General features: G+C 38.8%; 1 protein-coding gene across 1 annotated transcript; it reads left to right on the forward strand.

Annotated features, from left to right (window-relative positions):
• Positions 1–77: 77 nt before the first annotated feature.
• Positions 78–18,744, forward strand: EAF2 (ELL associated factor 2). The gene is made up of 6 exons (XM_081939691.1): positions 78–392; positions 2,979–3,073; positions 4,865–5,001; positions 5,684–5,832; positions 11,716–11,979; positions 14,772–18,744. Exons 1-6 carry the CDS (start codon positions 290–292, stop codon positions 14,816–14,818), a joined length of 795 nt encoding a protein of 264 aa, XP_081795817.1. The 5' UTR covers positions 78–289; the 3' UTR covers positions 14,819–18,744.
• The last annotated feature ends 8,046 nt before the right edge of the window (positions 18,745–26,790 follow it).

The following is a 26,790-nucleotide window of genomic DNA, read 5'->3' on the forward strand; positions in this document are numbered from 1 at the left end:
CTCCCCAGACGGTCGCAGCCAATAGGAAGGAGAGGCCCTTTCCCTTCCCTTCGCCTCTCTCTACGCTCCCTGAACCGTCTCCGCTTCTAGAGGAAAGGAAGGCGGCGCTCGGAGCTCCTCATCCAGTGAGGAGCGAGCGGTAGTCTGACAAGGGGCGCGGCCTCGCTCGGCAACCCCGCCCCCTTTCCCCCAACTGGCAAGCGCGAGAGATGTACCAGGGCAGTGGAAGCAGCTGTTGGAGAGAGAAAGCGAGCGAGAGAGGAAGGAAACGGGAAGCGGGGGTCTCGGGATGAACGGCGCGGCCCGGGCTCTCTTCGACAGCAAGGAGCGCGTCCTGTTGCTGGGCGAGAGTTTCGAGAAGCAGCCGCGCTGCGCTTTCCACACCTTGCGCTGTGAGTCGAAGCGGGAGCTTTAACAGGCGGAGAAAAGGGGCGGCGGCGGCGGAAAAAGTTGAGGCTCCGCGAGTGAGCTCCGGCTTAGGAGCAGTGGGGACCCCTCGGCTGTTATAGTCAACCCGTAAGGCAAGAGACCGGCAAGAGAAAGTTGTGGTGTGTGTGTAAACTTCAGGGATTGAGACTCAAAATCTGTGCCAAGGGAATAGAATTTTTCAGGATCCGATGTTAACCCTGGTGGTTTTTAACCCGAAAGCCTAAATTGTACCCCTGCTGACGTGTGTGTGTGTGTGTGTGTTTGGGCTTTTGGTTTTCAGGAGAAATATAGGCAAAATGTCATCCATTTGAACCCTATTTATTTTTGGAAAAGCAGATTGAAGATCAATATTTGTCGGTTTGAATCCCTAGTACAGGTCTCCTACGTGAGCAGGGGGTTGGACTAGATGACCTCATAGGTACCTTCCAACTCTGTTACTGTGTATATGTGTGTGTGTGTGTGTGTGTGTATGCAATACATACAAACCCACGCCCTCAACCAATACACACAGTTTGTGTGTGTGAGTGTTGACGGTGTGGATTTGTTTTAGATGGCAAAGCAAAACTCAAGACTCAGGCTGCTTTTCCCGCAAGAGGATGAAGGGAAAAGAGCCAGGTTCAAGGGATGTAATTATAAACGCCGCGAGATTTCTCCTTGGTTCGGGAGTAAAGTTGCGGTGGGAAAGCCGTATGTGTCGGTTTCGTTCTGTGACTTCTACGCTTAGTCAGTTTAAGAGCCCCTCTGCTTTTTTTGTTTTAAGGGAAGAGCATTTCGAGAAACAGGTAAGGGGAACCTCATGAAGTTGACTGGGAGGTGATTGGCAGGGAAACAAAGTTGGAGGGATTGTGGCCTGGCTTGGGAGGTGAAAAGCTTTGAGAAATAAGCTGGTTTTCCAGAGGTTGCCCAACCGCCTCCCTATCTCTTATAAAAGACAAGTGTTGAATAATAGTTCCCGGCTAGATGAGCTTTTATAGGTGAGAGCATATTTCAGGTATAAATATCTGGGATGTAGAACAGTATATTATGAATTGGATTCTTAAAAATTGCTTTGTTTATATTTTCTTCTATGTGCTTTTGAACATTTCAAATTCAGCTCAGAGAGGAATATAAACCAGTTACCACTATCCAAATCATATTGTTCTATTCATAGTATAGATGGAAAAGATCCAATTTTTAGAATGCTTGTATGCATTTTGGGATGTGACGGCGTATTGTTCAATATAGGGCAAGTATATTTGGCAGGGGATCCTGTTATATTTATCACAACTGTCATTATTGTTACAGTATTGTAACCTAAAGATTTATATTTACTTAGAATAGATCCACACTGTAGTGTGCTTAAAACTTAAGCACTCTGCAGTGTCAATAATTAACAGGACAAGTTAACAGAATCAAGGGCACATTTGACATTTTGAGATAAAATAAGTATAATCTTTATTGTCATTGTACTTAAATACAACGAAACTGGTTGTAAATAAATGCAACAACATCCTGGAAGTAAACAAATTAGGTTTGTAACTTTTTAATCTTATGAAATACGAATAATAGAATAAAATATTTGTTCAGCTCATTAAGGTGTGTTATTTAGCAAAAGATAAACCGGACATGTCTTGACATCGCCTTTCCATAATTTAAAGCCCTGTATATGTATTGGATAGTACCCCTAATCAGTACAGTAGAACCTCTGGTCACAACCATAATTCGTTCTATAATTTTGGTCGCAACCCGATTTAGTGTGACTCGAACCTAATTTTGGAAATTTGGTGCTTACAAAAAAAAAATGGCGTGGAAGGAGAAATTGGCTGCGAAAAAAAAAGGGGAATTTTTTGGTCACAACCTGATTTGGTCATGGTCAGAAGCATTCGTCACTATATATATCTTTGGAGGCTGGATTAGAGCAGTGATTAATTCCACTGGATAGGAATACGTATTACTAAAATTATAAGTCCTATGTTATATGGATGTGGGAATATTTGGATTTAAAACTTGAAATATTTTTCTTTCTGAATCTTAGTTCTTTATTTTCTGTTGAATGTGACAATTAGTTAAAAATGGATATCTGCTTAAAATTGATTGACATGTTTTTGTACAAGTGCTGCTTAAAAATGCAAAAAACCCCAAAACTAGTACTCTGTAGCAGTGCGCGCGCGCACACACACACACACCCTCAAGTTTCAAAGGGCCCTAAAGACCTGGCTTTTTGCCCAGGCCTTTGTTGAGCATGATTGAACCCCCTTTTCTTCTTTTTCTTTGTTCCTATGAAGGTTTGTTATCTCTGCCATCTTTGACCTTGTTCTATGTTGAACTTTTTTTGTTTTAATTTTTTAAACCATTGATAAACAGCCCAGACACTAGGAGTTGAGTGGTATGGGAACTTAATTATTAATTTATAATAAGTAGTGGATTACTCCTAAGAACCTCTGAATAAGACTAAACAAGACAGATAAGCTACTAGTAGAAAAGATTTCCATTGAATAATGTAACTTTTCCATTTATCTTGTAAGTTGATCAATATTTATGGAATCATAAATATTTATGATTTTATTCAGATGACTTCAAACCTGCATCAATTGATACATCTTGTGAAGGAAACCTTGAAGTTGGTAAAGGGGAACAGGTAACAGTAATGTTGCCAAATATTGAGGTAAGATTTTTGTATTCCTTAAAAAGGCATAGCTATATCTTAAGTGTGATTACTTTTATGTACGTGCATGAAGAATATAATTATCAAGGTAGACTGTGCAGATGGGCTATTATATTAGGGGATTGGTAACTTCCAAGATTCTATTGAAATGTAGAATAATGGAAGTTGCAGTCTTACAATTTGTATTTTATGTGTTTACTATGAGGACCTATGTTCTGCAACAGATACTGGCTGTATGTGAGAGCAATAAGTAGCAGGAAAATCCTTGCGTTGATTCTTGCATTGACCACTTTAGAAATATCTTTGCACAAAAGTGATTAATGGTGACAGGATAACAGATTCGAAGTAGATATATAAGAATGTAAATAATTCCTAATACAAAATAAATACATAAGTCATTGTCCAGTCTCTTGTCTAAATTAAAGGAATATCTAATAAGTGACAGCCTTTCTGGTTATTTTTATTTTAATGTACTGTGTATGACTTTTCATTTCTGATTAGACAAGATCCCCCATGGTTTGCAGCTTTTGCTAATGTCAAACATAGGAAGGTTATCTTTTACTGAAACATTTATTCAGTATTTTTGGAATATGTTTTTTCCCCTTTTCATTGTTTACTTCTCAGTTTCTAATGGATCTTTCCTCTGATCATCCTTTAGACCAAAACAATACCTTTTCCTTTACTTCCCTAATTTTTTTTGTCTGACTCCATTGCTCAGATGTGCAAAGCAACTTTTACTGGGTTTTTTATGATAAGTCAGAAACCTTCAACTTTTAGACAGTCTAATTAAGGAAAGGTGCTGTGGCAAATTGTGCAATTACTCCCAGTACTTGTTCCCTACCAGTCAGAACTTCTCAAAAAACAGGCAACTTTGTGTTACCTAATTCTCCTAGCTTGTTCCTCTTCATAAGTCAAGAACAAACATTACTTACATTTCTCCTTGTTAAGTGTGGAGTTTTTTGGTTTGTTTGCCCACACCTGATAGAATGAACCAAGTGGGGAAGACAAGTTAGGCAAAACATGATATGATAAATGAGAATATTTGTAGCTCAAGGGGCTTGGTACTGATGATGTTACCTAGTTTGGGTAATGAACCATCCGCAAGAAAACAAGCAAGCTCAGAGATCACCAAGGGCCCCTCATAACATGATATGATTTGTGTTATTTGTGAGATATGAATTAGGCTGAAATTGATTTACTGAGAACATATAATAGTCCTTTTGATGAGGGAGATTCATCTTTAATTCTGTTAAGATATCAAAATATTTTCAGTAAACATTAAGTTAAAAAACACACATAGTTACTCTTCTGTGCTAGAACTGTAAAATTGCTGTATGTGATCTTGAAGCAAACTAGTATTTTCAAAAGTTGTTTGTTGCACTCTCATTTTGATAGAAAATTCAACAGTAAAAAAAGGAAAGGCAGTAATTCATGGCAGTAATAGCTTGCAGTTGCTGATGCAAACATAAGCTTCCTTTTTCATAACTGAGAAGGGATGTTAATTAAGGAGATAGAATGAAATTCTTTGTAGTGATACGATAAACAAAGGCCAGGAATTAATTGAGCTGGGCTGGACTGAATTCAGTGTTCTGTGAAAAACCTGAAAATTGTAATTTCATTATGAAACATGAATCCTAAGATTGGCTTTCCTTTTTTATTTTTACAGTGAAATAGAGACTCTTGAGGCTATGTGTGAAATGTGAGGGCTTTTTATTATAAAATATAGAGCTCTTCCCTAAGAGAAAAAAAAACCTATAGTGATACTAGTAATTCTTTTCTGATTTAAAATAGGGCTCTACTCCACCAGTAACAGTTTTCAAGGGTTCCAAGAAGCCATATCAAAAAGAATGCATCTTAATAATTAACCATGACACTGGCGAATGTAGACTAGAGAAACTTAGTAGCAATATCACAGTGAAGAAAACCAGGTGGGTAGAAAAAAATAGCCAAGTTGTTCCTTCTTAAAATGTGATAGTTGCTTTAAAAGATCTGATAAGCCTTGGCCTCATACGTGTTCCCTTCCCTTATCATTTTCCAGGGTAAGTAGGAAGTGCAATGCAAAAGCTGTCATGTGCTTGGATTTTAATATTAACCACTGCTTGTGAATCAAATGTAAATTTAAACTATGATTAATTGAAACTGAAAGGCTGTTATGCCAAACAGAGCGTGGAGGTTCAACACTCTTCTAATTTTCTTTCAGTTGTACACTACTGCATATTCATATCACTTGTATAGTGGCTATTGAAATGTAAGATATTTTGGAAGATTTCAATGAGAAATGGGGATTTATTTAAATTCTATTCTGTCTCCAGACAACTCCCATTTGCTTTCTTTGGCCCAATTTCTGAGCAAGCTCTATCTCTTTAATGTTGTATACTGGAACACATTTGACTGTTTTCCTGTAGCAAGTTTAGACTTGTTAATTTTAATAAAAACTTTAGCACATGTTCATGAAATAACTAGTCTATAACAACAGTATTATGGGTAGTAGACATTATATTTATCCATATCACAGAAGTTCATTTATTTTGTATATTCTTTAAAAAGTGTTGGAAAAGCAAACTATTACATATCTTTCAAGATTTTTTTTTTTTTGATAATCTGATGCAGAGGTGAAGGCAGCAGCAAGGTGCAGTCTCGTATTGAGCACCACCAGCAGCAGCTAATGAAACACACTAATAAGATGCCAAACAACCACAAATCATCTCCACCAAAAGAAAAGGTGTCTCCACCTTCTCCTATGGATGATATTGAAAGAGGTAAATTATAGCTATATTCCTTGAGACACTGATTGCGGAGTGACTCCATAACTTGAAGACTTTGAGACTGAAGTTTTTTGCTTACATTGTCCTTGAGAAGGTAAGTTGGTCGGGGTGGGGTAGCAGCTTTAGTGCCAGGGATTCAGTATTTGGCTGGGATTCGTATGATTATGTATTCACAATGGATACCCTGCCTGTATGCAGAATAATATATAATGGGGGAAGGTTTTTAACCTATTTTATAGATTAATAAGTCGAGGACCACACACACACACACACACACACACACACTCACACTCATTCATATCCATATACAGGTAGTCCTCAACTTATTTCATTTAGTGATCATTTGAACTTACACTGGCATTGAAAAAAGTGACATGACTATTTTTCACAATTATGACCCTTGCAGCGTCACCATAACAAATGTGAAGTCATAAAAACATAAAAGTTGTAAAATGGGGCAAAACTCACTTAACAAATCTCTCAGCAACATAAATTGTGGTCATAAATTGAGGACTACCTGTATCCAGATATATTGCCTTTTAAATTATTCTTGTCTTGATCAAGTAATTTAAAAATGGAAATGATTTCTTTGAATTAAATTCAGGTACAGAGACTTACATAGTTTATTCATGTAGTTTTCCTGGCAGACTTACAAAAGTGGTTTCCGATGACTTTTTCAGATTTTAAAAAAAATATTTCTCAATCTAGCGAACAATCCCAACATTTCCTATGGAGTATCCAGAAACTAACTAGGCCTGATCCTGTCTAGATTTTTTAGGATCTGGCCAGGGCACTTTATAGAATATATTCATGTAAATAAACCTCAGAATTGCGGTTTGTTTCTGCTTTGTCAATCCCTTTTATGAGCAAAGATTTGGCGGGCACAACACTTGTAGAGTTCAGAGGATACTCCCTGTAGTATCCATAAGTCAGCTTGTTTTTTAAATGCATAGAAAAACATTTTGCAAATATAGCACAGAGATATAGTGGACCAGAAATAGTGAAAACCATGGAATTTACCATTGTCTATTCTGGTTCTGAAACTTTGAAACAACTTATTATGAAATTCTGTGCAATTCTGTCAATTTAACTTCTTACTTGCATGCCACCTGAATCATCAGAATAGTTCTAGGTGGACCAGATGCGTTACACACTGGCCATGCCCACCCCGGTTTAACAAAGGGGAAAAATTGCGACACATCATGTGATGACAACGTGACATTGCGAGTTTGACACCCCTGCTCTAGATGAATTCACTATAGTAAAAACTGCTTCCTCATCTGAACTGCAATGCCCATGTCATAAAAATGTATCCATGTGTTTTGAGTGGGTGGGTGTTTTGGGGGGGAGGGCGGAGCGGGAGAGAGATATTAGAGATGGATATTCATGACTCCCGTTTGGAGCCATTATATAATAATTGTCCATGGCTCCAAAGGTTAAGAGGGCTATAGAACAGGTTTTTTAATTACTTCTGTTACTGCATTGGTTGCAATACACTATATGTCAATCTTCTCATTGATCCTTTATTCTTGCCAGTGCGGTATAATAATACAAAACTTCATGCTACACTACAAATATATAACTGAGTTGTTGCCTGTTAGCTGGATTCTCTAGTCATGTTGATCCTGTTTCTATATTCTCTTGGTCGCTATCCTCATTCTTTACTTTCTTTGATAATAGTCTCTAGTTTTATTTTTGTTTATTTATTAAATTTGTTTGCCACTCGCCTTGCCTTAAAGTGACTCCGGGAGGCTTACAACATTAAAACCATAAAAGATAAATATTTCTGAAAACAATAAAAACAGAATTAGAATCCAAGTGAAGTTGTAGTTAACAGATGTGGGGTGAGGGAGCAGGATGCATTGCGGGGGGGAGGGGGGTAGGACAGGCAAGGGGAGATTTTCTCTTAATTCATCCACCAACTCCAGTGTGATGTTCCCCTGTTGCGGCCTCAAGCCATCTGCCAAAGCCAGGTCTTCAGGCTGTTATAGAAAGTCAGAAGGATGAAAACCGATCTCAGGCAGGGGGAGGGGGGGATAATATGTTCCAAACGTCTGGAGCCATAGCAGAGAAGGCTCTTCTCATGGACCCCAACAGCCCAAATTCCCTGATTGATGAAGCCAGCACATGTCCCCTTTGCTGGCACAGGTGTGGCGAGCCAATCCCATTGAAAGCCCCCCCCCCCTTTATGGTTTTATTTTTACTAATATTTTGCATGGATACACATGCAGTTGTCTAGATCTGAGGTACCATTTTCCGTGGATGCTGCTTTTCAACAACATTTGGGCCATACTGAATTTGAATCTTGCTCCTTTGAATGGCTTGGAAGTTGTGCCATTTTTTCCCCTTCCGTTACTAACAGTAGGAATGTCACACTTACTTTACATACTATGTAAAGTAAGATAGAATAAGCTTCCAGCTAAATAGTGTGGCAGACGAGTAAGAAAAACTTGGTTGGGTGGTAAATTAATGTTAAAAAAATAATAGCTTGTTGTACTGATGGCCAGGGCATTCTTCTTAGGCAAAGTCTTTGAATATTGGTGGGGGGGAGGGGGGAGCATGCAGGCAGGTGTTTCTTTTGTGACTCAACTCTGACTGGAAAATCTTGTCATTTAGTTTCCTCAATAGCTGCTTTAAAAAAGTACCCACTTGCTGCAGGGGAGGGTGTTTTAAGATTACATTAAAATGGAGAGTTTCTTTTCTAAGGTTGAATGCTTTGTTTAAGAATATTTTTTTCTGAGTCACACATTTCCAAAGAGGTTGCCCAGCATTCTGCCAACCTGACAATTACCCGGCAGGGAAGGATCTTCCAAGAGTGGGGTGTGGTATAGTGTGGTGGATAGGAATGGCAAGAGATTTGTTTTGCATTGCCAAGTGGATGGCTAGTACTGGTTAGGGCATAAGTGAAATGGACTCCATTTAATAAAATCATACACGCAGAAAAGTACTCTTGAATGAATTAAAAATTAAACTAGAAGGCAACCTAACAGAAACTGTCTAAACTAAGTAAAAGACTGTGTATGCACTCATGCAAAATTCAAGATCTCTTGCTGCTGATGCTGAATTGTTTGGTGCTGATCATGGAAGCTTTGGTGAGATTGAGATAGATACAGGTGAAACTCGAAAAATTAGAATATTGTGCAAAAGTTCATTTGTTTCAGTAATGCAACTTAAAAGGTGAAACTAATATATGAGATAGACTCATTACATGCAAAGCAAGATAGTTCAAGCAGTGATTTGTCATAATTGCGATGATTATGGCTTATAGCTCATGAAAACCCCAAATCCACAATCTCAGAAAATTAGAATATTGTGAAAAGGTGCAATATTCTAAGCTCAAAGTGTCCCACTCTAATCAGCTAATTAAGCCATAACACCTGAAAAGGGTTCCTGAGCCTTTAAATGGTCTCTCAGTCTGGTTCAGTAGGAATCACAATCATGGGAAAGACTGCTGACCTGACAGTTGTGCAGAAAACCATCATTGACACCCTCCATAAGGAGGGAAAGCCTCAAAACGTAATTGCAAAAGAAGTTGGATGTTCCCAAAGTGCTGCATCAAAGCACATTAATGGAAAGTTATATGGAAGGGAAAAGTGTGGAAAAAAAAGGTGCACAAGCAGCAGGGATGTCCGCAGCCTGGAGAGGATTGTCAGGAAAAGGCCATTCAAAAGTGTTGGGGACTTTCACAAGGAGTGGACTGAGACTGGAGTCAGTGCATCAAGAGCCACCACACACAGACACAGATCCTGGACATGGGCTTCAAATGTCGTATTCCTCTTGTCAAGCCGCTCCTGAACAACAAACAACATCAGAAGTGTCCTACCTGGGCTAAAGAAAAACAGACCTGGTCTGTTGCTCAGTGGTCCAAAGTCCTTTTTTCTGATGAGAGCAACTTTTGCATCTCATTTGGAAACCAAGGACCCAGAGTATGGAGGAAGAATGGAGAGGCACACACTGCAAGATGCTTGAAGTCCAGTGTGAAGTTTCCACAGTCTGTGTTGATTTGGGGAGCCATGTCATCTGCTGGTGTTGGTCCACTGTGCTTCATTCAGTCCAGGGTCAACGCAGCTATCTACCAGGAGATTTTGGAGCACTTCATGCTTCCTTCCGCAGACAAACTTTATGGGAATGCTGATTTCATTTTCCAGCCGGACTTGGCACCTGCCCACACTGCCAAAAGCACCAAAACGTGGTTCAATTGCCATGGGATTACTGTGCTTGATTGGCCAGCAAACTTGCCTGACCTGAACCCCATAGAGAATCTATGGGGCATTGCCAAGAGAAAGATGAGAGACATGAGACTGAACAATGCAGAAGAGCCGAAGGCCGCTATTGAAGCATCCTGGTCTTCCATAACCCCTCAGCAGTGCCACAGGCTGATAGCTTCCATGCCATGCCACATTGAGGCAGTAATTGCTGCAAAAGGGGCCCAAACCAAGTACTGAGTACATATGCATGCTTATATTTTTCAGAGGTCCGATATTGTTCTATGTACAATCCTTGTTTTATTGATTGCATGTAATCTAATTTTCTGAGGTTGTGGATTTGGGGTTTTCATGAGCTGTAAGCCATAATCATCACAATTATGACAAATCACGGCTTGAACTATCTTGCTTTGCATGTAATGAGTCATATATTAGTTTCACCTTTTAAGTTGCATTACTGAAATAAATGAACTTTTGCACAATATTCTAATTTTTTGAGTTTCACCTGTAGATAGATAGATAGATGGATGGATGGATGGATGGATGGATGGATGGATGGATGGATAGATAGATAGATAGATGATAGATGATAGATAGATAGATAGATAGATAGATAGATAGATAGATATATAGATAGATAGATAGATATTGTCATAGAGAAAAGAGTGAATGTCTCTGATCCTTCACCAACCATTTTTACTCTTTAGTATTAAAGGAATAATCGTGAGGTTGTAGTTTCCTTGAAGTCCTGAAGGCAAGATGAGGATTTAAACCAGGCATTGTTGTGAAGGAAGGTTTAACATAGTCTGCCTAGAATCTGAGTGAGGTTGGCAGTGCTCCTGCTTTGAAGCTCATCAGCAAATCCCATACAGTATAATACTGCTGTTACTTTGAGTTCATTAGAAGTAGCACAGTTTAGTCTGGCTTTGCCTCAAGATTGAAAATGCTGCATGGCAAATAGTATTTCAAACTTTAGCTACAGTCAGAATAAGAGTTGTATAGAACTACTGGGCTGTATGGGGGAACTGATCTCAGCTTGCTGGATTTTGATACAGAAGTAGTACTTTCTGAATTCAGTGCAGGTAGATCTACTAAGAATAGCAGCTGTAATTGATTAAATTGATTTGATCACCTGATTAAACAATTGTTGCCTAATGGGCTATAGAAGGATGGGACGTTTTGCCATGTTGTTTCTGCTGCAATCACTTTAAAAAACAATGATGAAGCAGGTTTATTCATACATATTTTGTATTTGCTCCTCAGGGCTCTACAACAATATTAAAGATTGCTCAAATAAAGAGAGGTTTGGGGACCCTTGCCAGGTTTTTTCCCAAGAGCATATGTGAATGATCAGTATCAGTTTTGTGCAGAGGCCAGGATTGAAATTAATTATTGAAGAGTCTCCTTAAGGAAAAACATGAAACATATTGAGCTTTGCTTCAGAAAGTCTCCTTATATATTTGGAGTTTTTCTTCCTTTTTCAGAACTGGTATTGTCTCTTTTTATCTATTATTTCTTTGAGTAGAGATTTCAGCTTTGGGAACTTCTGATCCAATTCTAACCTCTGTACCACATAATTAATGACCTCCTAGGTTTGCGAACTGAACATTGTGATTACGTGTGCCTTTGTCTTACATTTTATTTTTTTCCTTTTTTACATCGTATTTTTCAGAGCTAAAAGCAGAAGCTAAAATCATAGAGCAAATGAACAGCTCCGATAGTTCATCGGAATCAAAGAGTTCATCTGCTTCATCAAGTAGTGAAAACAGCTCTAGTGATTCAGAAGAAGAAGGATCAAAGCTGTCACTTCCCTTGTCAATGCCACACCTGCAGCCACCGCATCCCATGATGACAGTCTCCCAACAGGCATTCCCAGATGTGGATATTGGATATCGCAGAAGTCAAGAGAGCAGTGGCCGTTTGATGAATACACTGAGTAAGTAATGAAACAAAGCATGCTATGATAGACTTGGGCATGAGGAAACCACATGCTGGTAGTTACGACTTTCCAGGCACAGATTTAAGTTACACAATGGCAGTTTGGATTAGAAGGTGGGATAAAAGTTACACTGACCTCTCATTATGCCAAAGTAAAGATTATGGTTAAAAACAATTCAGCACAGAGGATATCACCTACGACTGGTTTCAGGACTTGGGGTTTTAAAACAATGTTGTCCAGAAGCATTCATACGTTTTAGAAATGATCGCTGCAGTATAGTTCACATTTCACTGCTGTAAAATGTTTATTTTATTTCCAGGGCTGCTTTGATTTATATATATATGTCCTGACATTTTTTTTCCTTTACCTTATAACAAACCAGCCTTTATCACAAGCTAAAGCAAAGTAACTAGATAGATAGGAAGCATAAATGATTATAGAATTTTAGAATTTTTGTAGAATTTTTTTATATACAGTTCCCAAAATGGAACATACAAGGAAGTTGGCACTTCATAGGTAAATGGTAGACTCCTACTGTATTTTCCTGATCCAAAAATAGAGCAAAGGATTTTTCCTGCTTGATTCTGGGATATCATATATAATCAGGAACAATGGGAACTAAATTGTAGCTTAGCTGTCACAGCTAGCCAAAAATGATGCAACCAGTCATTTGTTTAGCTTGTGCTAATCTGTATGTATCTATGTACTGTATCTTTATTTAGTTACACTATTATCGGACTTCATTATTAACTCCAGTATTCTCTATATATACCCCTTGGATTATATAACAATTGATACCAATAAAGAGTTATTTATTTTCCCGGCAATTCATTTAATTTTACTACGTCCTTGATACTTTTTTTAATAATAAGAACCTCTTGATGTTTTGAACATTGACAAAATTAAATTTTGGAAAGAAACCTGGCTTTCTTAAAACATTTCACTGTATCAACAAGGTCAATTCAGTTTACTGGAATCCATTTTCCTCAACTACCTGTGAGGTAAATTGGGCTGAGAGAGGATGATTGGCCCCAGGTCACCCAACTGGTTTTGATAACTAAGGCGGGACTAGATCTCATGATTTCCACTTTCTAGGCTAGTGCCTTAACCACTTGACCAAACTGGCCCTCAGTATGAACTTGATAAGGAAAAAAATATATAATAAAGCAAAATATTTTATAAAGTTAAATGAGCATATATGTGGTCTTTACCTGGACCACTTGAAAAACTATTTTTAAAAGCTTTTAGTGATGGAATTGACAGTTGAATAGAAAACCCAGTGAGAAACAGCAAGGTTTTTATTTAGGTAGGATTAGCACTATATGTTCACTTTACATTCCAAATAGGTGAGAAAACAGCCCAAAAGGACTGAACATGTTAAATACTATGATGAATAACTGGGAGGAAAATTTTGGAGAGCATTCATTTGGAGAATGATTGAATGGCTAGAAATTTGAACAAAATAATTGTAATTATTTGGCATTTTGTTTGGGTTCTATTAACACTGTAAGGTTGATGAAGAAGAATTGTTGATAACTTACAATACAATATTGCCTTTTGTGGCAATGGAAAGCCAGCTTACTATTCTTGAACTTTCTACATAAATATTATATAATTAAACATAATATGAGAAACTTGAAAGAAACTGTTGATTTTTAGTATTAATTAGCCCACATATCTATATTTAAGTGCTTCTTTTATTTAAAGTATAGTTTATATTTTGCTTCTAGGACCAAGAAATGTATTAAATGTGTCCTTAATGTATATGGGGCAAATTTTAAGTAAAAAACATGTTTCAAATTGCTTCTGCCTCAAGTATTTATAGCCAGTATGCAGGACTGATGACCCTTCAATCTGACTGATTTTATGTCACAACTTGCAATTGAAATGTTTCTAGAAAGAATTGTTTTTTCTTCTTTGAATTGAAATAAATAGAATTGCATGAGATTTCATTTATGTCCTTGGGTGAAACATATTATTTGCAAATTGTACTTCTTATGTCTACACTTACGATAAAAATGGTAGTGTGTTTAAAGGATATTTAAAATGTTATTATTCTGAAGTTTAAACTTTAAAACCACACTGAATACAACTAATTCTGGTTACCTTGTTAGGACAGAATTGTACAGTGTCCGAAGGTGGATATCTGAATCTGATCTAAATTTATAATGTTGCATAAAAGCTGTAAATGCTTAGTAATATATATGATTTTCTGAACCTTTCTCCCCAAATATTACTATATATGTTCATAGACTTCTTTTTTAGTTTGTAATCTTGCTCATCATTAAGCACACCTATATGTCTGGCCAGCTACCCTTTCTTTCTCAACTGACCTACATATAAGAAAACAAACTCTAAATTGCTTCTCCCAATTAGCATTTTACTAATATTGCCACCCATCAAACAGCACTATGACAAGGACAAATATTAATGCAATTGTCCATTCTATTGCATGTGATACTGTAGTTCCATTCCTATACTTTTTGTGAATTTGCTAAATTGCAATCAGTTGTTACTAGGTACTTTCCCTCTCAAAAAGCTAACTTTTATTTTAATTGATAAATTCAACAAGGTTGAGTAATCTTGAAAGCTTTTGAAAGCCTGGTGTTTTAATCCTATGAGTTAGGATTAAAAGATACAATCAGAGATCAGTGACTGGAAGTCCTGTATTTTTATTTGTAAAAAGAAAAGCAACATATGGAGTGAAAAACAGAGACTCCAAGTTCAGATTGTGCTGTTGGGTTGCTTACGCTTCTTTACTATGGTGTAACTTGCCGTTTTAATTTTAGGAAATGATCTACAGTTGAGTGATTCTGGAAGTGACAGCGACGATTGAAGATGCTTTGAAGTTTTGAAGATGCATTATTTTCCTTGCTGAAGATGAAAAGACATTTATTTTGCACTAAGTAATAAAATTAGAACCATGTTATGAACTTTGATAATGAAGTTGACTTAATTTTCATGACATGAAGTTCAGCATTCCTTCTGCCATAACTTTATATGGCTGTTCTAAATGTCTGGATATTGGATATTTTAGCCAAGCCAGAGTAGCTTCTACTACCTCCTTTACTTAAAAGTTTAAACAACTAACTATTCTCTGTGACTTAAATGTGGAGGAAATATTTGTTTATAATATACATATTTTGGATAAAACTTTTACTTGAGCAAACATGTTTATAAGTAAGAGAAAACAAATAGTTGATATCTGTTACATTTTTATTCTTGGGAGCTAATGCTACTAAAGTACTTTCTAATCAACAGTATGGAACTATCCAATTTCATGTAACAATTGAGCTGTAATGAATACAATCTGAAATTCCAAATTTTTTTTTAGCCATCAGTTTTTCCTCATCTGGGTATTGCTCAATTTCTTGTCTTTGGTAATAATGAATTAATAGCTTTATAATCTTGACAATTTAAGGTATATCATTATATAACATAAATGTGCTCTTCAAATTATGTTAAGATCAATGAATTGCTGTTGGTTGACTGAGAAATAATAAAATATTTATTATTTCCTTAATAACTTCTGTGGATATTGAAATATTTGTGATCCCTTTGCCCTTTAAAACTGATGTAAAATAGGGGAATAATCTCTGGCCTCATAATTACAAAGATGTTATAAAGCATGCAGACAAACATAATTCTATAATAAATATATGCAGACCATACTTTATATATTTTACTACACTGAAGTGAAATATTTTCTTATGTCGGTATCCCAACAATTTGTCTCACATATATAAAAAAAATCTAAGATAGGGGCCAATAATTTACTACACGTATTATTAGTGTGAATTCTAATACTTTGTGGAATAGCATGTTTATGAATCAGCAAGAAAGCTGGTTCTCAGCACTAAATTAATCTGGTCTTTTGTCAAGAAGATAATTGTCATTTTGAGAAACTTTTCCCTTGCGTTAATTTAATGTTTTGTGAGCTGAATAAGCATGTTCTTAGGAGCAAAACAAGATGTGACAAGTGTGCTCAAGGACTGGCTGTGGGGATATAAATATATTCTTAGATTCAAAATACTTTCTCGATGCCAAGACACAGCATTTTGGGAGCTGTTTGGCACCACAAAAGAAAGAACTGGAAATTTGAGGAAGTTCTCAGTTCTACCCCTTGCTCAGAACTAAAATAGCTTTCTGTAATGTCGATCTGCTGAATTTTTATTTCCCTTAAGCTGCATAGAAGCTACTTTTTTCTTGTTAGGTGAGCACTTCTGGAGGGGTGCATAGTTTGAGGAGGGAGACAAAACAATTGGCACCAGGTGTCATTTCATATTAGAATTCCCCAGGTGATTTTATCTTCTCTAGCCATGTATCTATTTAATTCATGTACAACGTGCAGCCGTGTGAGATTATAACCATACAAATGAATTTTCAAAGGGATAGGGAGAGGCCAAATAAAAAAATCAAGGGAAGCAAAAAATAAAACAAAATTTTTTCCTAAGGTGTTGCCTCTATTTTGCAAGTCTAGCAATAATAGCTCAACAAATTACCAATTGCTTTATAGATGTAGTTAATATAACATAATATAATTTAATGTAATATAACATAACATAATATAATAAATATAATATAAAATAATATAATAACACTACACTACACAACACCACAACACAACACATACAGGTAGTCCTCAACGTACAACCACAATTGAGCCCAAAATTTATGCTGTTAAGTGAAAAATTTGTTAAGTGAGTTTTGCCTCATTTTATGACCTCTCACCATATTTGTTAAGTGAATCACTGCAGTTCTTACGTTAGTAATGTGGTTATTAAGTGAATCTGGCTTTCCCATTGACTTTGATGGTCAGAATGTTGCAAAAGGGGATGACCCCAAGACACTGCAACAATCATAAATGTGAAAAACTATGTCTTACGTCACTTTTTTCAGTGCCATTGTAACTTTGAACAGTCAGTAAATAAACTGTTGTATGTCAAGGACTACCTGTATAATATGTAATATAATTTAATATTATAATGTAATGTAATACAACACAACACAATACTATACTATGCGATAAATATAATATACATAACACAATGCATAATAGCTATATTTTTATTTTAGGAAAATATATGAGTCTTGAATATTGCATTGTCTCAGTCTCTCCATGGAGTGCCCATGTATATATTTGTTCTCACTCAATGAAAAACCCTACATTTCTCAGTCTTGAGATTACATTGATTCACATTTTTGTCCCGTTCACCAACTTTTTACTGATAGGAAGGATTTGAATTGGTTAACATAACAGTCCTGTAACCTGAACCCAGGTGTAGGAGCAGAGAATACAGGCCATTTATCAACATACCACATACCTCTGTAAATGCAGACTGAGACAACAGACGGAGACAACATGTGATAGTGTGTGATTGCATGAAATACATAAAGAACTTTCCCATGCATACTCCATGGACCGGCTTGCAGGCATGGCAGTTAAATTTTGCCAGTCCTTGAAGGAAATTTGAAGTAGATTCTGCAACCAAAAAGAGCAAGGTTTTTGTACTTGGTCTCTCTTAGTATTGTTTCTAAAAGAGACTGTTAGATACATTTAAGCACACCAAAGTCCATGAATATGGTAGTAAACCTGAAGTTATAATGAATATAGCAGTGGATGTCATGATTACAAGAGTTGATTGAGGACTCCTGTTGTAACTCATCTCTGAATCCAATTAACTATTAGTGTCAAAAGTGGATGAAGCATAAATTGCAGGAACAAAGATCCTTATGCATAAAGGAAAATAAATGTTCTTGTTAATTTCAGTCCGTTTTTGCTTTTTAATGGTTTTTTTTGCATTTAACAGGATTAACATAGGTTAGTTGAACTACGCTGTGTAGTTCAAAGGATTTTAAGCAAAGGATTGTTTAATAATATCAAGCTGATAAAAATGAGAGCATGCCATCCTTATAATAAGCAAAATGCAGCTTTGTCTAGTAGGTGGCCTAACACAAATGTATTTGATGTACTATTTTTATAGGAAAGGTAGTTGTTTAAAGCCAATAATAATTCAGTCAGGTTCCTGAAAGCTACACGGTAATAATTGTTACCCATTAGAAAAACATTAACTTTTGCTTTGGTGCATGCTAATAACATGTTTAATATTTTGACTTCTGCCCTAGGCCAGCCCAAGGTAACTTTCTTCTTAGTAGATAATCTTGTTCTGTAATTCACTCTGTCATGTTTTTTGAATAACAGAGTACTTCACAGCATATGCTTGTTGTTTTAAAAGAAGACATAATTGGTTGTTTTAAATGAGGAGAGGGAGATGACTGTCTGGTCTTCAGGATTATGTGGCCAGAGATTGCTAGGATTTTACTCCAGCATCATCTTCAGAGCAATTGAGTTAACAGGAAGTCTGCTTAGTTTTTAACTGTTTGCATGCACCACATGCTATACCTGCCTGGGTGAGGGGATTACTATTTCTTCTTCTTTTATATTGGGTGTTTACTGTTTGTAAGCCACCCAAAGTCACTGAGGCAGCCAAATACATCTTATAGATTAATAAACAAAAAGGCCAGTTCATGAATGCCTGTACATTGACAACACCAACCAATTGTGCTTGGCTTTTAAATTAGAGTTCAAGGCCTAAATGTGTTGTTAAAATTAGATTTAATTTTAATTCAATTTAATTTAAACACCATAGTATGTAGGAAATATAGAAAATGTTGACTGCTGGAATTTTGATGTATTTTGCCTTAAAAATATGTTCTTGCTATTAGTGCATTAAGAAAAATAATAAACTTACATTATTTCTACAGATTGTAGGATTAGTTTATTTTAAAACAACACATACCTGTCTTCCTTTCTACCTTCCTGCTTTCTTTTCCAAAGTGAGACTTTTATTTTGTGAATGTACTACACTGTTATCAATAGCACAAAAAGTACAATAAGAATGTTGATAAAAGATTCTCAGTCATCCAGGTAAAGTTAGTAAAATTAGTCCAGTTGCCGTGACTCAATCTACAATTCTAAAGGTTTTGCCTGCCTGCAGCCGTATGAAATTGAAGTGAAATGTTATTCGTGATGTCCAGATCATATCCTCATTCTCATTTCTAATCCTAAATGGGTTGTGACAGGGGATACTGCCGGAAGTAGTAATTGTAATGCTTGCTTGCTTCTAAATATCTTGTAGTGTTTTCAAATCCAGCTTCATTTAATTAAAAAAAAACATTTATAAGGTCTAGATTTAGTCGTAGCATGGAAAAGAAGGTTTAGCTTAGTTGTTAACAGAAGAGAAACATACATAACAATAACACTTAGATTTATATATTGCTTCATAGTGCTTTACAGCCCTCTCTAAGTGTTTACAGAGTCAGCATATTTTCCCCGAAAATCTGGGTCCTTGTTTAACCCACCTTGGAAGGATGGAAGGCTGAGTCAACTTTGGCCCTGGTGAGATTTCAGCTGCCAAACAGCTGGCAGCTGGCAAGTGGAGATAGTCCTTGACTTACAACCATTTGTTTAGTTTGAAGTTACAATGGCACTGCAAAATGTGACTAATGATAGTTTTTCATACTTCTAATCGTTGCAGCATCCCCGTGGTCACATGATCGAAATGTGTATGCTTGGCAACTGGTTCATATTTATAACCATTGCTGTGTCCCGGGGTCATGTGATCACCTTTTGTGACTTTCTGAGCAGCAAAGTCAATGAAAAAGCCAGTTTCACCTAACAACAGTGACCCTAACTTAATAATGGCAGTGATTCGCTTAACATCTGTGGCAAAAAGACCATATAAAATGGGACAAACCTGTCATGCTTAGCAATAGAAATATTTGGCTCAATTGTGGCTGTATGTTGAGGACTACTTATATCGACATGTTTTGAAAAGTAAAACAGTGAATCTGTAAGACGATGATGAAGGCAGAATTTTCATTCTATCCTTTTCCATCTTCTTCTTCTGAACATATTCTCATGGTTTCCTCCTTTGAAAATATGCTCAACCATTGGCTTTTACACTCAACTGACTTCAGCAAGATTAAGCATTAAGTTAATCAGCATCCTGCCCACAGTGACTGAAGTCTTGCATTGTTTTAATTAGTTTTGAAATTGAGCTCTAGTCCCATTTTTGACTCTCTGATGAGCTCAGCAATGCTTGAAAAGTTGCATTTTCCATGCAAAGCTGTGCCAATAAAGAGATACCAATCCTACTGAAGATGTTTATTTTACACATTACTTCTTGGTTATTATGAATAAGGAAAGAAAAGAAAAATCACTAATAGAGAATGAAAGCTAAAATATAGTGGTGGGTTAAAGATTCCAGTAGCTGAATCTCGAGAGCGGTTCTCCTGAACTAAAGGCTAGAATACTATACTGGGAATAGGTTTTAGTGGGTGCAGAAACCACATATGCTATAGATTTAATTGAGGGGTGTTTATGAGTTAGAATCAGCTGCTATAATCAAGGCAGAAATACACAGGAATACCCAGGGGAAAAATATAAAAGATCTTCAAAAGCTATAAACTGCCAACACTAAAAGGTCTGACATTTTCCATGGAAAGCTCAAAAGCACACAAATCAAGTAACATTAACCTTCACAAAGGAAGCTGGGGCTAATAAAATCTTTTAGTTTATTAAGCTGGCAATGTGTCCAAAGAAACAGATCAATTGCACTTATCCTCTTGTGGAGGCTCCCTGCCTTTAATTTGCTTGCAATATATTTGATCTCCATTTAGCAATATGAGGTTCAATTAAAGTCTGAAGAGATTCTCAGTCATCCAGGTCACGGTTGTCCCAAAGGTGCTTTTTCAGGAGGCAACTGGACTTCCTTGTTTTTTTCCTTTTGAAGACATTGCACTTCTCATCCAATAAGCTTCTTCAGCTTTGCCAGGACAGTATAAATCCTTCTATTCCCCACTGTCCTGTCAGAGCTGAAGAAGCTTCTTGGATGAGAAACGAAATGTCTTCCAAAGAAAAAACAAGAAAGTCCAGTTGCCTCCTGATAAAAGCACCTTTGGGACATGAGGTTCACTTGTTTTTCAGTTCCATTTCATGAAACTAACCACAACTCTGCTCTCAGTGTCTCCATACATATGCATGATTTCCATATAATCTAATCAAATTCAGACCAAATAGTTAAATCTAAACCTTGCACTCAATATATATTACATCACATACCCAGAGATGAATTGCTGCCGGTTTGGCCCAGATCGACTGAACCGGTAGTAGCGGCGGTGCGAAGCTCTGCCCACCTGCCCAGACACTTCTGCGCATGTGCAGGAGTGTTGCGTTTGTGCGCGCACAAGCATGCATGGGAGCACACTCAAACCGGTAGCGAAGAAATTGGCAACCCACCTCTGCATATACCCCAGGGGTCTCCAACCCTAGTCCATAGAGCAGCACAGGTCTGCGGCATGCCAGTATCTGGGCTGCGCAAACGAGCACAGCCCCATGCATGGGACGCAGGCAGCACATGAAACCACTCCCGTCTGGTCCACGGAAAAATCTCTCTCCATAGAACCAGTCCCTGGCATCCAAAAGGTTGGGGGTTACTCAGGGGTGAAATTCTAGGAAGTTTGCTACTAGTTTGTTCACACGCATGTGCACTGCAGGCACTAAGGCACTAAGAAACCTTTTCTGAGTCTGCAAAGATAAGTAGAACAGTAGGAGGGGGAACAGCTGTGCCGCATGATTTAGCAGGATTTCCTGCTTTCTAGTGAATATAAATTGTGCAGCACAGTTGATTGTCGCACAGCTGATCGTTGGAACTTTTAAAAAACTTTTCAAAAACAGTAGTAAAACGGTAGTAAAAAGTGCTAAAAAAGTTTTTAAAAAGTTCCAACAATCAGCTGTGCGACAATCACCGGGCTGCACGATTTCTAGCAAATATAAATTGTGCGGCACAGCTGATTGTCACACAGCTGACTACCGGTTTGCCCGAACTGGTAGAATTTTTTACTACTGAACTTGCCCGAACCAGTAGCATATCACCCCTGGCGTTACTGGTGTACCCCAACAATGTGCTTCTTCTGAAAAGTAGACTTGAATTGTTCTTAACAGAAGTGTGTTCTTGCTGCAAGATGTTGCCCCATTGTTTGGATGGGGACAGGAAAAGCTCCTCCCCCACACACTTTTGGCAATGCTAGTAGGTTTTTCCCTCTGCTCCTTGAAACCTTGTCCCCTGTTATAAAAAAAGTACAAAGAAAGAAAGGATCCCCACTGGGATTGTCAGAACGGATTGTCAGATCTGAATGGAAGCCATTGGATGGTCTAATTCAGGTTCCCCCTTGCCTTGTATTGGCGTCTCTTTTTATTATGTGGACTGCAGGGAAACGGGCTTTCTCAAGCTTTTACCCTGCAGCTCTCATGCTTCATTGAAATAATGAATGGGGGGTGTCCTCATAAATGTAAATAATAGGCTCCAATATTATGATGTTCCATCTGTGTTCTCTCGTTGCTTCTCCCCCCTCTTAAAAAATGGGGAAAAAAGGAATAGTTACACAATAATGTTAGCCCAGGGAGCCATCTGGGAAATGTGTAAAGGGAGTCCTTCTATTCAAATAAGTTTTAATAGAGCACTTTTAGGGTACTTTCCCATAACAATCTGACAGGAGCATTGAAAGTGTTATCTCGGTAAATATAGGACTGCCCTAAAAGGAGCCTGCTGGGGCCTAGTGGAAAAGATACACTTCTAGTCATAAAATTCATGCTTTTGGACACCAGCTGCAGCTTGAAAGCAGAAACTAAGTACAAATTGAGTTTCAGTTCTTAGTCAAAAACCTGGTAGCGCAATGAATATTAACAAGGAGTGGCAATTGACTTTTAGGTGGTTACATATCCCAGAAAAAAAGTCTTTCATTAAGGAGAAATAATTACATCCAGCCTGCCAATTGCATGCACAACTGGGAGGCTGTCCAACCAAGCTTGGACTAGACATTTAATCTAAGGGAAGCCTTCCTTTCAGCAGGTAAATTATGTGTCTTCAGAGAGTTCAGAGCTGACTCACTGGGATCTGTAGGGTAGGTCTGATGAATGCATTTGTGTGCCACCTTTTTTGTTTGCTTTAATTTGAATGTCTGTTTCATGTTCCAACTTGTAGCCGCTCCAGATTTCAAACCTCTTGTTTGGGATTTGGAGAAGACTTTAGCATCTCTCTTTTGTTCTCATCCCAGCTGCATTGTCTTTCTGCTTCTCCTTCTCTCTCCCCCCCCCCCCAGAGGTCATCCGGTGCATAATGTCGCTTGCTCTTGGAGGCTCCAGTTTCACTTTTCTTTGGCAAGCATCTTGTTCTACCAGTTCCCAGAATTTTCTAGAAGCAGTTGCACAAGCTTCTGGCAACAAGCACTGCGTTTTTCTCACTGCCTCAGAAAAAGGCCTGGATGACCTTCCTAAAAGTGTCTTAGGTGAGGCTGGGGAACAATGCCTTTTCTTAACTCCAGGGGTAAATGCATGGAGGCCATGGTGAAATAAAATACCACAGAGTAATATTATCACTGGTAACATAGTCAGATGATTAGACTAGATTTGGCATTTTTGTCCATCCATCGAGCCCTTGTCAAGAATCTGGGATAGGCAGATATTGTGGTTGAATAGTATTAAAGGTATTGTCGCAGGAGGTAAGCTGTTCCATGTAAAGATGACTTTTGCAATTAATAAATAATAATAATAATAAACTTTAATTTATAGACCGCACCCTTTCCTAAACAGGACTCGGGGCGGTGTACAGACATATTAAAACAATGTAAATACAAAAATATAGGTAGATATACATAAATAGACAGAGGAGGTAGGTTATACACTGTACAATAGATTAAAATTCAAATATAAATTAAAATTACCCTTAAAAATTACCCCAAAATAAGGTGCTTGCCAGGAGGTTGAAGGTGGGACTATAAATCAGCCAGGCCAGCTAATTGGAACAGGTGGGTCTTAAGTTTCTGTCGGAAGGAGCGGAGGTCGGTAGTAATTCTAATATCGGGGGGGGGGGAGGTCATTCCAGAGGGTTGGGCCCATCACAGAGAAGGCTCTACTCCTGGGCGCCGCCCGTTGACACTGCTTAGTGGACGGCACCCGGAGGAGTCCCTCCCTGTGATTTAATCAATGCTAATGGTGTTCAAGTGGTGCTCCAGATATTTTAGGATTTTAACCAAGGCATCTATCACTATTGATAATATCTTTGCTTTCTTTTGATGCAGCCATTTTACTTCTATTTGCAGATCTTTGAATTTTTCTCCACTTGTTTCTCTTCTACTCTTCTGTCTCCAGGTACTGCCACATCCACTATCCAAACTTTTTTTGTCTTTCTTTTGAACAATTATTAGGTCTGGTTTGTTATGTGGCAGGTGTCTGTCTGTTTGAATTCTAAAATCCCAGAGCACTTCAGCTTCTTCATTTTCCACCGCTTTGTCTATTTTATGATCCCGACAATTCTAACATTCAGGCAAATAATATTTCTTGCAGATATTCCAATGCACCATTGTTGCTCCTTTGTTACCCAGTTGTTTGTAATCACTCAGTGTGATCTTCTTAGATGGTCTACTGTTGCTTCAGCTCCTTTGCAAACGTGACATTTATTGTCTGCTGCTATCTTCTCAATTCTGGCTTGGTATGAATTTGTTCTTAAGGCTTGATCTTGTTTTAGTCAGATTTAGTCCCTCCATCTCTTTCTACAACTTTCAGAGAGTCACTGGCCAAAAATGAGGGATAATATTTCATGAGAAGAGTCCTCCATTCCTCTGCTCACAACAGAATACCTTATACCACCAGGTTTGAAATTTTGGACTCAGACTGTTAGATATTAGCATATATCGGGGCAAGTCTCCTCTCTGGTCCGCTGCTACAGCGGGAAACAGGTATCATTCTGATTGGTCGAGGGGCGTACCCGATCCCTATAAAAGGGGAACCCTCCGACCACAGAGCAAGCTGGATCACTACTACTACTAATAAAGAGCTGTTAAGTCACTTCGTGTCCGCAGTCTGTTCTCTCGTTGCCCAGATCTAACATTGGCGACGAAGGTGGGATCGAGAGACAGATAGGACAAAGAACGCTACCTCCAGAATCTCCGGAATTGATCCAGCCTAGGAATTCGGCAGAAATTCCGGCAGCCATCTCAGGTAACCACAGCGCGGCAAATTCAAGCGAGAGAAGATGGCGATGCACACTCCCCCCGCTCCATTCGACCCAGAGAACGACGAATGGGAAGCCTTCATGATTCGTTTCGAGTGTTTTCTCGAAGAGAACGAATACATGGGGATCACCGACGCCCGGAAGAAAAACATCTTCCTCGGCTACTGCGGAAAAGAAGTCTTCAACACGGCCAGAGACCTCACCGCGCCTACTCCGATACAGGCAGTATCATGGGCGGCGTTGCAACAGGCTCTACAGACTCATTACGCGCCAAAACCTTCCCGCCATGTTTGCCGCCAAGCATTCAACACGAGGAACCAGAAGGCGGGAGAATCTATCAACCAGTACGTTGCAGCCCTACGAAAAGCAGCCACACATTGTGGATTCCGAGACCTGGATGAGCAGATTATGGATCGACTCATTAGCGGGCTGAGAGACATTTCCCTACAAAAACGGCTGTTAGCCAAAACCAATTTAAGCCTACAGATTGTACTCGACGAGGCAAGAGCTTCAGAAGCAGCAGACAGATCAGCGGAGACCATTCAACGCGGATTCAACACAGGCCAGCCAGCGCCGAGACACACCAGAGTCCACTACCATTCCAGATTTCGGGGATCCCGAGCTCGAGGAAAGTCACCTGATGCGGAGCAGTCACGTGAGACCTGGGGGGAGACCCGGATCCCGTTTGCCGCCCTGCGCAAGCTGCGGAGGGAATCACCCCCGGTCTACCTGTAGGTTCAGGAACGTTGTTTGTTCGCACTGCAACAAACTTGGGCACATCGCACGAGTGTGCCGGAGCGAAGTCCCTGCCTCACGGCAGCCACCCATGTACCGCCAACAGAAGCCCAACCCAGGGGCTTGGCGAAATCAAAAAGGGCGCCCAGAGAGAAATCCACAAGTGTTTACCCAGAGAGAAAATTCCCAAAGAGCTGAGCGAGCGTATCCCCAGAGAGACTACACACAAAGAGCTGAGAGAGCGTTCTATCAAGACGCTCAACGAGAGTATTTTCAGGATACAGATGATGAGATAGAGTTGACCCAGAGAGAGGAATTGCGAACGTATCTCACATCAATAAGCCAGGTCCGCACCAAGCGGCCTAAAAAGCTGAAAGTCACAGTCCTCTTGGAGGGCTCACCTTGCGAGCTGGAAGTTGACACAGGATCATCCCTGACGATCATTTCATGGGCATCCATGAAACAGGCTATCCCTAGCCTCAAAAAGAGCCAACTACGCGTTCCAGACATCCTGCTACGAGACTACCAGGGGAACCGAGTCCCCATCGTAGGCCAAGGCACGTTCCAGATCCGTTTCAAGGACATCGTAGCCCAGCTGCCCATGACCATCGCCAGCGCACCATTACAAAACCTCCTAGGACTGGATTGGTTCGAATCCTTGGGGCTAGAAGTCACCGGAATCAACGCCGTGGAAAACAGCAGCGCTGAGCAGATTTTTAAGGAGTTCGAGGATGTGTTCAGCCCCGGTCTTGGTAAGTATGTGGGTAAACCGATATCATTCAATTTAGACCCCAAAGTGGCGCCAATCCGACTTAAACCGAGACGAGTGCCCTTTGCACTCCGCCCAAAAATAGATGAAATAGATAAGTTAGTGGAGCAAGGAATCCTTGAGCCGGTGGATCACGCGCGCTGGGAAACACCCATCGTGACCCCAGTCAAACCAGACGGATCAGTCCGCATCTGCGCGGACTATAAATGCACAATTAATGTCGCGCTACAA

The sequence above is a fragment of the Natrix helvetica genome (assembly GCF_964273705.1).
Source record: "Natrix helvetica genome assembly, chromosome: 1".
NCBI classification, from domain to species: domain Eukaryota; kingdom Metazoa; phylum Chordata; class Lepidosauria; order Squamata; family Natricidae; genus Natrix; species Natrix helvetica.